We start from the raw sequence: 13,411 nt of genomic DNA on the forward strand, positions 1-13,411 counted from the left end.
GTGTCTAAAGATGGGAGGGATTGGGATCTTCTACTGCCCTATCTCATGTTCGCAGTGCGAAAGGTGCCCCAGGCCTCTACTGGGTTCTCGCCCTTGGAACTGCTGTATGGCCAACATCCACGTGGTCTGTTGGACATAGCCAAAGAGGCGTGGGAACAACCCAGACCGCATTAAAAGTGTGATTGAGAAGGTCACTCGGATGCAAGAGCGGATGGAGACAGTGTTGCCGCTGGTTAGGGAACATATGGAGCAAATGGAAAATCCCAGCAGACGTGACTTGATCTTCAAGAAATTTTATTATCATAAATCAATATGTCCCATCATCTAGGACGCGTTTCGGCAACTGCCTTTTTCAACACTTGTTGAAAAAGGCAGTTGCCGAAACGCGTCCTAGATGATGGGACATATTGATTTATGATAATAAAATTTCTTGAAGATCAAGTCACGTCTGCTGGGATTTTCCATTTGCTACACGTGGAATCGGTCCTATCCCGCGCAGCGTGCATCTCGGCATGTGCTGGTCGACTTACCGCTAGGGAACATATGGAGGCAGCTCAGCGAGCCCAGAGTAGAGTCTATAATCGCCAGGCTCGGGTTCGGAATTTTAACTCTGGAGATTGGGTTTTGGTGCCGACGGTGGACAGTAAGTTCCTGGCTAGGTGGCAGGGTCTCTACGAAGTGCTCAAAAAAGTTGGGGAGGTAACCTACAAGGTACTCCAGCCCGGGCGGAGAAAGCCGGAGCAGGTGTACCATGTAAGCTTGCTGAAACCGTGGAAAGATAGGGAGACCAGTACAGACAACAGCCCCTGGCCGGGTTTTCTGGGGGTAGAGTTTCCAGTCCCACGGTCTAATACGAGGAAAGAAGTTGCCACAGTAAAGATTGCTGACGATTTTTCCTCTAAACAGACTTAGGAGGCCAGGGAGTACATAAGCAGGAACACGGATGTGTTTTTGGACCTCCCTGGACGCACTTCTATCATCCGACATGACATTGTCACTGAGCCTCAGGCAAGAATCCAGTGGAAACCATACCGGGTACCTGAGTCACGGCGACAAGCCATCTCGGAAGAAGTGCAGCTGATGTTAGAGCTAAGTGTCATCGAGGAGTCAAAAAGTGAATGGGGCAGTCCGATAGTCTTAATACCAAAGCCGGACAGGACGTTACGATTCTGTAATGACTTCCGCAAATTTTATGAGGTTTCCAAGTTTGACGCTTATCCCATGCCCCAAGTGGATGAGCTTATTGAGAAGTTAGGCCAAGCCCAGTATTTCTCTATTTTGGACCTCACCAAAGGGTACTGGCAGGTACCCTTGACGGAGGCTGCCAAGGAAAAAACGGCTCTTACCTCACAGAGGCCAGGAACCTTGGTGACACGTACCGACCATCAATGATGGCCCCTTTTTCCTTCCTACAGTACAGACAGCCTATCACACACCTTACATACCCACCAAGGGATGTGTGTGCAGACAGCCTATCACACACCTTATATACCCACCGAGGGATAGGTGTACAGACAGCCTATCACACACCTTATATCCCCACTGAGGAATATGTGTACAGACAATCACACACCTTATATACCCACTGAGGGATATGTGTACAGACAGTTTATCACACACCTTATATACCCTATGTGTGCAGACAGCCTATCACACCTTATATACCCACAGAAGGATATGTGTGCAGTCTCTCACAAATGTTATATATCCACGCACGCAGCAATTTTCATACGGCCGCTTTCAGCATATTTCCCAGGTTGTGGCTGGACCTCCGCCAGCCCCTATTATACTGAAAGGGCCGGACGAAACGCGGTAAGGATGGATCAGACAGGCTGTTCCCGGCCAGAACAGCCTGCCCGATCTGTTTCACGCAAGTGTGAAACAAGCCTAAGTTGACCTTTGAAGAATATCACAAGGAAACCAAAGCTCTTGCTTGAAGTAAATGGTTTATTGGGAGAATCGATAGCATCACACAGAATGTACAAATCCTACGAAGATAATGGAATCACATAACTATCACCTCCTATCTTCGCTGTCTTTAGTCATATGATTACAAAGTTAATTCCAGTAATATAACAATGATCTGGAGCAGGATAACATAAAATAATAAGACACAATGGACACATTTAGGACACAATTATATGCAATTTCTGGGAAAATATGGAAACCACCCAGAAAAGTGGCGATAAGCACAAAGGGTTACAAATGATGGCACAAGTATAGTGTGCACTATTTTCAACTATTTATACTATTAATATAGAGTAAAAAAAAACTAATATTCTTCTCCTGTTTTCCAGTTTCATACTGTTGATATTGGTAGAGATGATGTCTGTGAATTCAAATGGTTGCCCTTTGTGTAAGCCTTATGGCTTTCTATGTATTGTACTTTACATCAGTGGAGGTGAGGATTTTATTAATTAGGTCTTTATGTATCATGTCGTTATACTGGTGGAGGGATGCACTGCATATGCTTAAGAAAGGGAGTAGCAGTCCCCCGATACGTCACTACCAGTCATCTCCCACTACAACCCTAAGAGGAGCTCAAGCATAGACAGCTTATGAATTATGAATCCTGTTACGATGAGATGCTGCACTCTAGGGGGAAAAGCTCATACACTTCACTAGTGGAAACCTAAATAAAAGAATAATTTGTAAAAATGGGAAATTGTCAGTAGTACACAACAACAGGATGGCACACTATAGTCTGGAAATGTTCTGGTTTGGGACTGCTTTACAACATCAGGATCTGGGCAGCTTATCATCATAGACTCCACTATGAATTCTTCATTGTACCAGAGGCTGCTGGAGGACAATGTGAGACCATCTGTCAGAAAGACTAAAGCTCAACGTAGACCTGACAAATGGGCAATGACCCTAAACACAGCAAGAAACCCACCACCAAGAAATGGTCAGAAATACAATGGAGGAGACCTGGAATGGCCAAGAAAAATCATGGTTCTAAATCCCATGAAGATGCTGGGGGACATCTGAACCTGGCTATGCATGTTCTCCATGGAAGAGTAGGAAAACAAATCCTCCTACAAAAGACCAGCAGACAGTAAGGCCTAATTCACATTTGTGTATTCTGCTCAGTATCTTCTATCAGTATTTGTAAGATAAAACTGGGAGGAGAACAAAACCTGAGAACTGTACAATTAGCAGATTTATTCTCCGGGTTCTGAACCAAGTCTTAATCTTTTGGCTTGCAAATCCTGATATGAAGTACTGTGAATGAGGTTTATAATAAATGCCCGCTGGAGGTTGTTTTTTGACATAGAGGCAGCACCAGGTATCAACGCCACTGAAGGAAATGGCATTTATTTGGTCCTAACATGACCATGGACTGCTCATATGCTGCTCATATGCCAATCCATCCACAGTGTTATTCAATGAAAGCTGCTGATGATAAACTGGTCTGCTCACACGCTCCCCCATTAGCAACCATGTTCAGGACGGGAGAGCTGTACATGCAGTGAGGCCAGATGGAGTACACAAGTGGCAGCAGTATACTATTAAGAGCTTTAGAGCAGATCTTCTAAGGACATTGTCCCAGATTTATTAATCATAAAGATGGTGTAAGCTTAGACAGGCCATCTAGACTTTCTCCAGATTTATCAGAGGGACTCATGCTGGATGATAAATCTGGTGTATGGACAGACACTTTTCACCGACTCTATACCAACTACTGGTTGGCTTACTATGAGAGATTTTTACGCAAGAATTGTGCCGAAATTATGGTGCAAATGACACATTTTAGGCCCCATCCTATTCTGTGAAGCTCCACCCACTTTCCATTAAACCCTGTCCTCATCAAGCATGTTGGAAAAAAGTGTAGTAACCCTAGATGTCCCAATTCTGTGCCACTGTTTGAAATAGATTTTTGGTGCAGATGCCTTAGTAAATCAGGGCCATTATATCAGTAAGTGACTGTTTCCAGCACATTGCTAAAAATAAAGAGCAGCCAAAGCCTTTAACCTCTCAGTATGTTTGAGGTGGGAAACGAAAGCAAAAAACCCGGAGGTAGCCCAACGGAAACACAGGGAAGACATACAAACTCCATGCAGATGTCTTTGGTCAGATTTAAACACAGGACCCCAGCGCTGCAAGATAACGATGTTGAACAGTAATCCGCCATGCTCAGTGCATTACTGCAAATTGAATTTATTATTACTGTTTTCTTCTATTCCATCACTTTTCACTCTTATGACATTTCCCACATTCCATACAAGAATATGGTTTCTTATGTGAATTCTCTGATGTGTTTAAATATTTAATTTCCTTGTAAAATAGTATTAACATCAAAATGTCTTCTCTCTTGTGTGACTTTTCTGATGTAGAACAAGACTTGATTTGTTTGCAAAACTTTTCTCACATTGTGAACATGAATATGGCTTCTCTCCTGTGTGAATTTTCAGATGTCGATTAAGAGTTGATTTTTTGGTAAAACATTTCCCACATTCTGAACATGTACATGGCTTCTCTCCTGTGTGAAGTCTCCTATGTTGATCAACACCCGATTTCCTGGTAAAGCATTTTCCACATTCTGAACATGAATATGGCTTCTCTCCTGTGTGCATTCTCTCATGTAGAATAAGACTTGAGCTGTTTGTAAAACATTTCCCACATTTTGAACATGAATAGGGTTTCTCTCCTGTGTGAATTCTTTTATGTTGAACAAAACCTGATTTCTGGGTAAAACATTTCCCACATTCTGAACATGAATATGGCTTCACTCCTGTGTGAAGTCTCTCATGTTCTATGAGCTCTGATTTATGTTTAAAACATTTTCCACATTCTGAACAAGAATATGGCTTCTCTCCTGTATGAATTTTCTTATGTATATCAAGGCTTGATTTCTGGGTAAAACATTTCCCACATTCTGAACATGAAAATGGTTTCTCTCCTGTGTGAATTCTCTGATGTTTAGTAAGACTTTTTTTTTCTGTGAAACATTTCCCACATTCTGAACATGAATATGGCTTCTCCCCTGTGTGAATTCTCTTATGTTGACGAAGGCTTAGTTTGAGTGAAAAACATTTCCCACATTCTGAACATGAATATGGCTTCTCTCCTGTGTGAATTCTCTGATGAGTAGTAAGATTTCTTTTTTCTGTGAAACATTTCCCACATTCTGAACATGAATGTGGCTTCTCTCCTGTGTGAATTCTATTATGTTGATCAAGAACTGATTTCTTGGTAAAACATTTTCCACATTCTGAACATGAATACGGCTTCACTCCTGTGTGACTTCTTATATGTTGATCAAGATTTGATTTTGTGGTAAAACATTTATCACATTCTGAACATGAATACTGCTTCTCTCCTGTGTGAGTTCTCTTATGCTGATCACAATTTGATTTATATCTAAAACGTGTCCCACAATCTGAACATGAAAATGGTTTCTCTCCTGTGTGAATTCTCTCATGTCGTAAAAGCTTCGATTTACTTCTAAAGAATTTCCCACATTTTGAACATGAATAAGGCTCTTCTCTGGTGTGAAGACTCCCATGAGTAACAAGATGTGATTTATCTGCAAAACATTTCCCAAATTAAAAAACATGAATACTGCTTCTGCTTTGTGTGAATTTTCTCATGTAGAACAAGATTTGATTTGTCTGTAAAGCATTACCCACATTCTGAACATGAACATGGCTTCTTTCCTGTGAATACATCTGTGTACAGAAAGCTCTGACCTTCATCTGATCTGTTTTCAACATTATGGCATGAAATACAGGTTCTCAGCAAGTTAGAATATCGTCGAAAAGTTATTTTATTTAAAGAGGACCTTTCATTGGTCCAAACATTGTGAACTAAGTATCATGACATATACAGCGGCGCCCAGGGATCTCACTGCACTTACTATTATCCCTGGGTACCGCTCCGTTCTCCCGTTATGTCCTCCGATATGTTCGGGGACTTGGTTATAGTAGGCGGAGACTTAGGGGACTTGGTTATAGTAGGCGGAGTCTGCCCTTGTTTTGCTGGGCATCTCCTTCTCCTAGGCTGTAGCGCTGGCCAATCGCAGCGCAGAGCTCACAGCCTGGGAGTTTTTTTCTCCCAGGCTGTGAGCTCTGCGATGCGATGCGATTGGCCAGCACTACAGCCTAGGAGAAGGAGACGCCCAGCAGAACAAGGGCAGTCTCCTCCTACTAAAACCAAGTCCCCGAACATACCGGAGGACATAACGGGAGAACGGAGCGGCGCCCAGGGATAATAGTAAGTGCAGTGAGATCCCTGGGCGCCGCTGTATATGTCATGATACTTAGTTCACAATGTTTGGACCGATGAAAGGTCCTCTTTAAGTAATTAAATTCAAAAAGTAAAACTCATATTCTATAGATTAATTCCACACAGATTTATTAAAAGCATTATTTATTTTAACGTTGATGATTATGGCTTACAGCTAATAAAAACCCAAAAGTCAGTATCTCAAAAAATTTAAATATTTTGAAAAAGTTCACAGAGTGCTGTATCCAAGCATATTAATTGAAAGTTGAGTGGAAAGAAAAAGTGTGGTAGAAAAAGGTGCACAGTCAACAGGGATAACCACAGCCTAGAAAGGATTGTCAAGAAAAGATTCACAAAAAGTGGACTGAGGCTGGAGTCAGTGCTTTTTCCCACACACAGACGTATCTAGGACATGGACTACAACTGTCGCATTCCTTGTGTTAAGCCACTCCTGACCCAGAGAGGACAGAAGCGCCTTACCTGGGCTAAGGAGAAAAAGGACTGGACTGTTTTCAGATGAAAGTAAATGACAGTAAATAATAAAGCTCCCTGTCATCATCATCAGAGATGGACACATTCCCCTGTAACAGTAAAAAATTCAAAACCTGTAGCCACTTTTTATCAAAGGACACCGTTGAAATACCCAACACACAAAGGGATTGGCACCTTCTCATATGCGTCCTCCAATGTGGTAGACATGGTACAATGCACAAAGTGCCCCAATGACATCATCTATATTGGAGAAACCATACAAAATCTCCAGTCGAGGTTGAATTTAAGTTAAGAAATTAAGGAAAAAAGGACACACCTGTGGGGAAACACTTCTCTAGACCAGACCACAGGACCACGGACTTAAATGTTTTAATACTGAAAGTCAATTTTAAGACCAGCAAAGGGAGACAAATCTGGGAAACATTGCAGTCATTAAAAGGACTCAGTCTGACACCTGGGTTTAGAACCCACTACATGGACACCATTCCTCCGCCTCCCCATTACACTAACAACAGATCTCATTAATTCCTAAATCATTAATGGAATGTGTCATCAGAGAATGGGCAATTGTTTAAATTACGTTTTTCTGTCAAAAACCATAATTCCTGCAGTTTTTGTACCGTCCACTAAGCTTAAAGGGGTTCTGCAGTTCTTTTAAACTGATTATCTATCCTCTGGATAGATCATCAGCATCTGATAGGACCCCCGCCGATCAGCTGCTTGAGAAGGCAGTGGCGCTGGCAGTAGCGCCGTGGCATTTTCGCTGTTTACTGCAGGGCCAGTGACGTCACGACTAGTATCACTGGCCTGGGCGCGGCTAAGCTCCATTCAAGTGAACTTGATCTGTACAAATCACTTTACTGCAGTTACCTGCTTATCTGTCTTTCTAAATCTGCCCATAACAATATAATCTATGTGTCTAGATAATACAGGATCTACCATTCCCAATAAGAGATTGTCAGCACTTATCTCTTCTTTCGTTGTACAAGGACCTCTGCACAGGTTCCAGAGAATGCCTAGAAGACTCTCCGATAGAAGTCAATGAGGTCCCCTCCTGAACATTGTGTCTATGGACCAGGGGGCTGCCATAAAGGAATTTCTTTAATGCCTTTCTAAATTTTAAACTGTCTGGTCACTAAGAAGTTAATCCGATCAGCCACCTTTGCATGATCTGGTTGGAGATACAACATAATTTAAAGGGTTTCTCTCATCTCACCATTACTTAAGTGAGAAGAGTCACAGCACCGACCACCAGCCGGCTGGGAAACAGCAGAGCATGCACAGCAATGAGAGCTACTGAAAAAGCTATCCCGGTACTTAAGGACACAGGGCGTACCTGTACGCCCTGTGTATTTCCAATCACCGCCGTGCGGGGGGCGGAGATCGGAACTGGGTGCCTGCTGAAATCAATCAGCAGGCACCTTGGGACAATGCCGAGGGGGGGTCCTGTGAGCCCCCCGTATCGGTGATCGCTGCGGAGTAACCCTTTCTATGCCGCCGACAGCGGCATAGAAGGGGTTTGTGTTTGAGTGAGCCCATTGAGTCCCCGCGCTGCTGTGGCGGGGACTCGATGTCTCAGAGGGCAGCCCGATGCCATGCAGAGGCTGCTCAATGCCTTGCACGGCATTGGGACCTGCCTTCTACGGGAGCCGAGGAGATTCAGCCTTAGGACCGTCTCCTAGGCAACATGTTAGTGTATGACTCAGTGTAGTACACTAACAGGCAATGCATTACAATACAGATGTATTGTAATGTATTGCAGAGGGGATCAGACCCCCAAAAGTGAACATCAGAAATAAAGTAAAGGAAAAAAAAGTTAAAAAAGTGTTTTTTATAAAATTAATAAAGTAATAAAAAAAAAAAAAACACCCCTTTCCCCTTATTTTATAATAAAAAACAGGTATCGCCGCGTCTGTAATGACCGGCTCTATAAATATATCACATGATCCACCCTGTCCGATAAATATCATAAAAAAATAAAAATAAAAATGGTGAAAAAAAGCCATTTTTGTCACCTTACATCACAAAAAGTGCAACACCAAGTGATCCAAAAGGCGTATGCCCCCCAAAATAGTACCAATCTAACCGTCACTTCATCACGCAAAAAATGAGCCCCTACCTAAGACAATCGCCCAAAAAATAAAAAATAAATATGGCTCAGAATATGGAGACACTAAAACATAATTCTTTTTGTTTAAAAAATGCTGGTATTGTGTAAAACTTAAGTAAATAAAAATAAGTATACATATTAGGTATCGCCGCGTCCGTAAGAACCTACTCTATAAAAATATCACAGGAACTAACCCTGTGTAAAACTGTGTAAAAAAAGAAATTTTTTGTCACCTTACATCACAAAAAGTAAGCGATCAAAAAGTAATACGCACCCTAAAATAGTGCCAATCAAACCATCATCTCATCCCGCAAAAATCATACCCTATCTAAGATAATCGCCCAAAAACTGAAAAAACTATGGCTCTCAGACTATGGAGACACTAATACATGATTTTTTTTGTTTCAAAAATGAAATCATTGTGTAAAACTTACATAAATAAAAAAAAGTAGACACATTAGGTATCGCTGCGTCAGTAATAACCTGCTCTATAAAAATATCACATGACCTAACCCCTCAGATGAATACAGTAATTTTTTAAATAATAAAAATGGTGTAAAAAAAGCCATTTTTTGGCAACTTATATCACAAAAAGTGTAATAGCAAGCGATCAAAAAGTCATATGCACCACAAAATAGTACCAATCAAACTGTCATCTCATCCCCTACACAAGACAGTCGCCCAAAAAATAAAAACTACGGCTTTCAGAATGTGGAGACACTAAAAAATCATTTTTTTTTTCAAAAATGCTTTATTATGTAATACTGAAACAAACCAAAAATATTTTTTATTTTATTTGTTATTGTCGCATCTGTGACAACCTGCTCTATAAAAATACCACATAATCTAACCTGTAAGATGAATGTTGTAAATAAAAAATAAAAACGGTGCCAAAACAGCTATTTCTTGTTACCTTGCCTCACAAAAAGTGTAATATAGAGCAACCAAAAATCATATGTACCCTAAAATAGTACCAACAAAACTGCCACCTTTTCCCGTAGTTTCCAAAATGGGATCACTTTTTTGGAGTTTCTACTCTAGGAGTGACTCAGGGGGGCTTCAAATGGGACATGGTGTCAAAAAACCAGTCCAGCAAAATCTGCCTTCCAAAAACCGTATGGCATTCCTTTCCTTCTGTGCCCTGCCGTGTGCCTGTACAGCAGTTTACGACCACATATGGGATGTTTCTGTAAACTACAGAATCAGGGCCATAAATATTGAGTTTTGTTTGGCTGTTAACCCTTGCTTTCTAACTGGAAAAAATGGAAAATCTGCCAAAAAAGTGAAATTTTATCTATTTTCCATTAATTCTTGTGGAACACCTAAAGGGTTAACAAAGTTAGTAAAATCAGTTTTGAATACCTTGACGGGTGTATTTTGTAAAATGGGGTCATTTTTGGGTGGTTTCTATTATGTAAGCCTGTGTAAGTACAAAGTGACTTCAGACCTGAACTGGTCCTGAAAAAGTGGGTTTTAGAAATTTTCTGAAAAATTTCAGGATTTGCTTCTAAATTTTTTAAGCCTTGTAACGTCCCCCAAAAATAAAATGGCATTCCCAAAATGATTCAAACATGAAGTAGACATATGGGGAATGTAAAGTAATAACTATTTTTGGAGGTATTACTATTATAAAAGTAGAGACATTGAAATTTGCAAATTTTTCAAAAAATTTTGGTAAATTTGGAATTTTTTAAATAAAAATGTTTTTCTTTTTTTGACTCAATTTTACCAGTGTCATGAAGTACAATATGTGACGAGAAAACAATCTCAGAATGGCCTGGATAAGTAAAAGCGTTTTAAAGTTATCACCACATAAAGTGACATGTTAGATTTGCAAGAAATGGCCTGGTCCTTAACGGGTTAACATCATCTATAACACCCGGCATCTGATGACACCTACCTGAGGTATAACAGTCATTACTACATGTCTCCAGCCTTTATAGTGTAGTAGTAATGTCATCTATAACACCCGGCATCTGATGACACCTACCTGACGTATAACAGCCATTACTACATGTCTCCAGTCTTTATAGTGTAGTAGTAATGTCATCTATAACACTCGGCATCTGATGTCACCTACCTGAGGTATAACAGCCATTACTACATGTTTCCAGCCTTTATAATGTAGAAGTAATGTCATCTATAACACCCGGCATCTGATGACACCTACCTAAGGTATAACAGCCATTACTACATGTCTCCAGCCTTTATAGTGTAGTAGTAATGTCATCTATAACACCGGGCATCTGATGACACCTACCTGAGGTATAACAGCCATTTCTACATGTCTCCAGCCTTTATAGTGTAGTAGTAATGTCATCTATAACACCCGGCATCTGATGTCACCTACCTGAGGTATAACAGCCATTACTACATGTCTCCGGCCTTTATAGTGTAGTAGTAATGTCATCTATAACACCGGGCATCTGATGACACCTACCTGAGGTATAACAGCCATTTCTACATGTCTCCAGCCTTTATAGTGTAGTAGTAATGTCATCTATAACACCGGGCATCTGATGACACCTACCTGAGGTATAACAGCCATTACTACATGTCTCCAGCCTTTATAGTGTAGTAGTAATGTCATCTATAACACCCGGCATCTGATGACACCTACCTGACGTATAACAGCCATTACTACATGTCTCCAGTCTTTATAGTGTAGTAGTAATGTCATCTATAACACTCGGCATCTGATGTCACCTACCTGAGGTATAACAGCCATTACTACATGTCTCCAGCCTTTATAGTGTAGAAGTAATGTCATCTATAACACCCGGCATCTGATGACACCTACCTGAGGTATAACAGCCATTACTACATGTCTCCAGCCTTTATAGTGTAGAAGGAATGTCATCTATAACACCCGGCATCTGATGTCACCTACCTGAGGTATAACAGTCATTACTACATGTCTCCAGCCTTTATAGTGTAGAAGTAATGTCATCTATACACCCGGCATCTGATGACACCTACCTGAGGTATAACAACCATTACTACATGTCTCCAGCCTTTATAGTGTAGAATTAATGTCATCTATAACACCCGGCATCTGATGAGACCTACCTGAGGTATAACAGCCATTACTACATGTCTCCAGCCTTTATAGTGTAGAAGTAATGTCATCTATAACACCCGGCATCTGATGACACCTACCTGAGGTATAAGCCATTACTACATGTCTCCAGCCTTTATAGTGTAGAAGTAATGTCATCTATAACACCCGGCATCTGATGTCACCTACCTGAGGTATAAGCCATTACTACATGTCTCCAGCCTTTATAGTGTAGTAGTAATGTCATCTATAACACCCGGCATCTGATGACACCTACCTGAGGTATAAGCCATTACTACATGTCTCCAGCCTTTATAGTGTAGTAGTAATGTCATCTATAACACTCTGATGACACCTACCTGAGGTATAACAGCCATTACTACATGTCTCCGATGCCTTTGCTAGTATAAAACCATTAGCCTGCTATTTACAGACTCAAAGCTGGGTCACTGCCCGGAGTGCTCCTTTACTGCAGCTCTAAGGTGGAGCCTCACCTGAAGAAACCTCCCAAATCCCTTCCTCCATTCATGATTCCATACCTGTGGTCACATCTCCTGGAATGTCCTCCTCCACCTCACTCTTACACGGGGGATCGCCCATCATCCGCTCTTCTTCATCCTCCACTTTAATTTCAATCACATCTTCCCCCTGATTTGTCATCTGTAACAATTCAGGACAATACAGCAGACAGGTGGGAAATCTAACAGATCCACATAAGAGACCCCCACCATCTATGACCCCTCTATGACTGCAGGACCCCCCTATAAAGATGTGTATAGGGCTCAGCTCCATCTACCTGATGGTTCTCTGGGAGCTTCTCCTCTGGACAGTCCTGGGAATACAGAGGATGGGGACATCTCTCGGGGGGATTTCCTTCTATGAGTCCATCTGTAGGAAACACACAGGGAGATTGATTACACTTGATGAAGATGGGAGTAGTCTCTATGTGACCCTGAAAACATGACAGCCCCCCTCCTTACCCTGCTGATCGCCCCATAAATCCGTCTCCTCTTCTTCTTCATCTTTAACCTCAACCTTAATATCCATCAGATTTTCATCCTAAAGAAGAGAAAAAAAAAACATTAATTATTCTTGGAAATTGCTTATTCATGAAACCTCTAGGACTATGACCTGACTATGAAATGATCCACCTCCCACCGGGGGGACAGGGAGTTTGAAGGGGTTCTCATCCATCTTCTCCTCAGTCTCTTCAGCCCCCAAAGAGAACTTGCAGTAAGCAGACATCTTCTTCTGTCAGAAATACGTAGGATTTATTTTTGTACAACATGGTTTCATGAAATCTACAATAAAGGGCATCATCTATGTGATCCCCTGGCATTCACCCTTTAACCCCCATATAGGGATCAGTACTCCACTGCCGGAGAATCACCAGGCCACTATCTCTCGCATCAGTGTCCATTCAGTGACTGCCAGCCCAGGTGGCACATGAGACAACAGTGCAAGCACCAAGGGAACGGGCAGAATTCATTCAATCTGGTAACAGGCAGTGGGTCAGTTCAGGT

The 13,411-nt window shown here is 41.6% G+C and overlaps 3 protein-coding genes across 3 annotated transcripts in view; 2 read left to right on the forward strand and 1 right to left on the reverse strand.

The window, feature by feature from the left end:
- The window catches only part of LOC120998324 (aspartic and glutamic acid-rich protein-like), a 2,513,920-nt gene that overhangs the window by 796,074 nt on the left and 1,704,435 nt on the right, over positions 1-13,411 (forward strand). The gene's annotated exons all lie outside the window — the stretch shown is intronic.
- LOC120998330 (zinc finger protein OZF-like) overlaps positions 1-13,411 on the forward strand; it is a 354,466-nt gene that overhangs the window by 142,490 nt on the left and 198,565 nt on the right. The gene's annotated exons all lie outside the window — the stretch shown is intronic.
- Positions 1,934-13,133, reverse strand: LOC120997431 (gastrula zinc finger protein XlCGF26.1-like). The gene is made up of 3 exons (XM_040427510.1): positions 13,040-13,133; positions 12,428-12,457; positions 1,934-5,530 (listed from the first exon to the last, which is right to left on the reverse strand). Exons 1-3 carry the CDS (start codon positions 13,131-13,133, stop codon positions 4,299-4,301), a joined length of 1,356 nt encoding a protein of 451 aa, XP_040283444.1. The 3' UTR covers positions 1,934-4,298.

This window comes from Bufo bufo, chromosome 4, assembly GCF_905171765.1.
Source record: "Bufo bufo chromosome 4, aBufBuf1.1, whole genome shotgun sequence".
In the NCBI taxonomy this organism is placed as follows: Eukaryota; Metazoa; Chordata; class Amphibia; order Anura; family Bufonidae; genus Bufo; species Bufo bufo.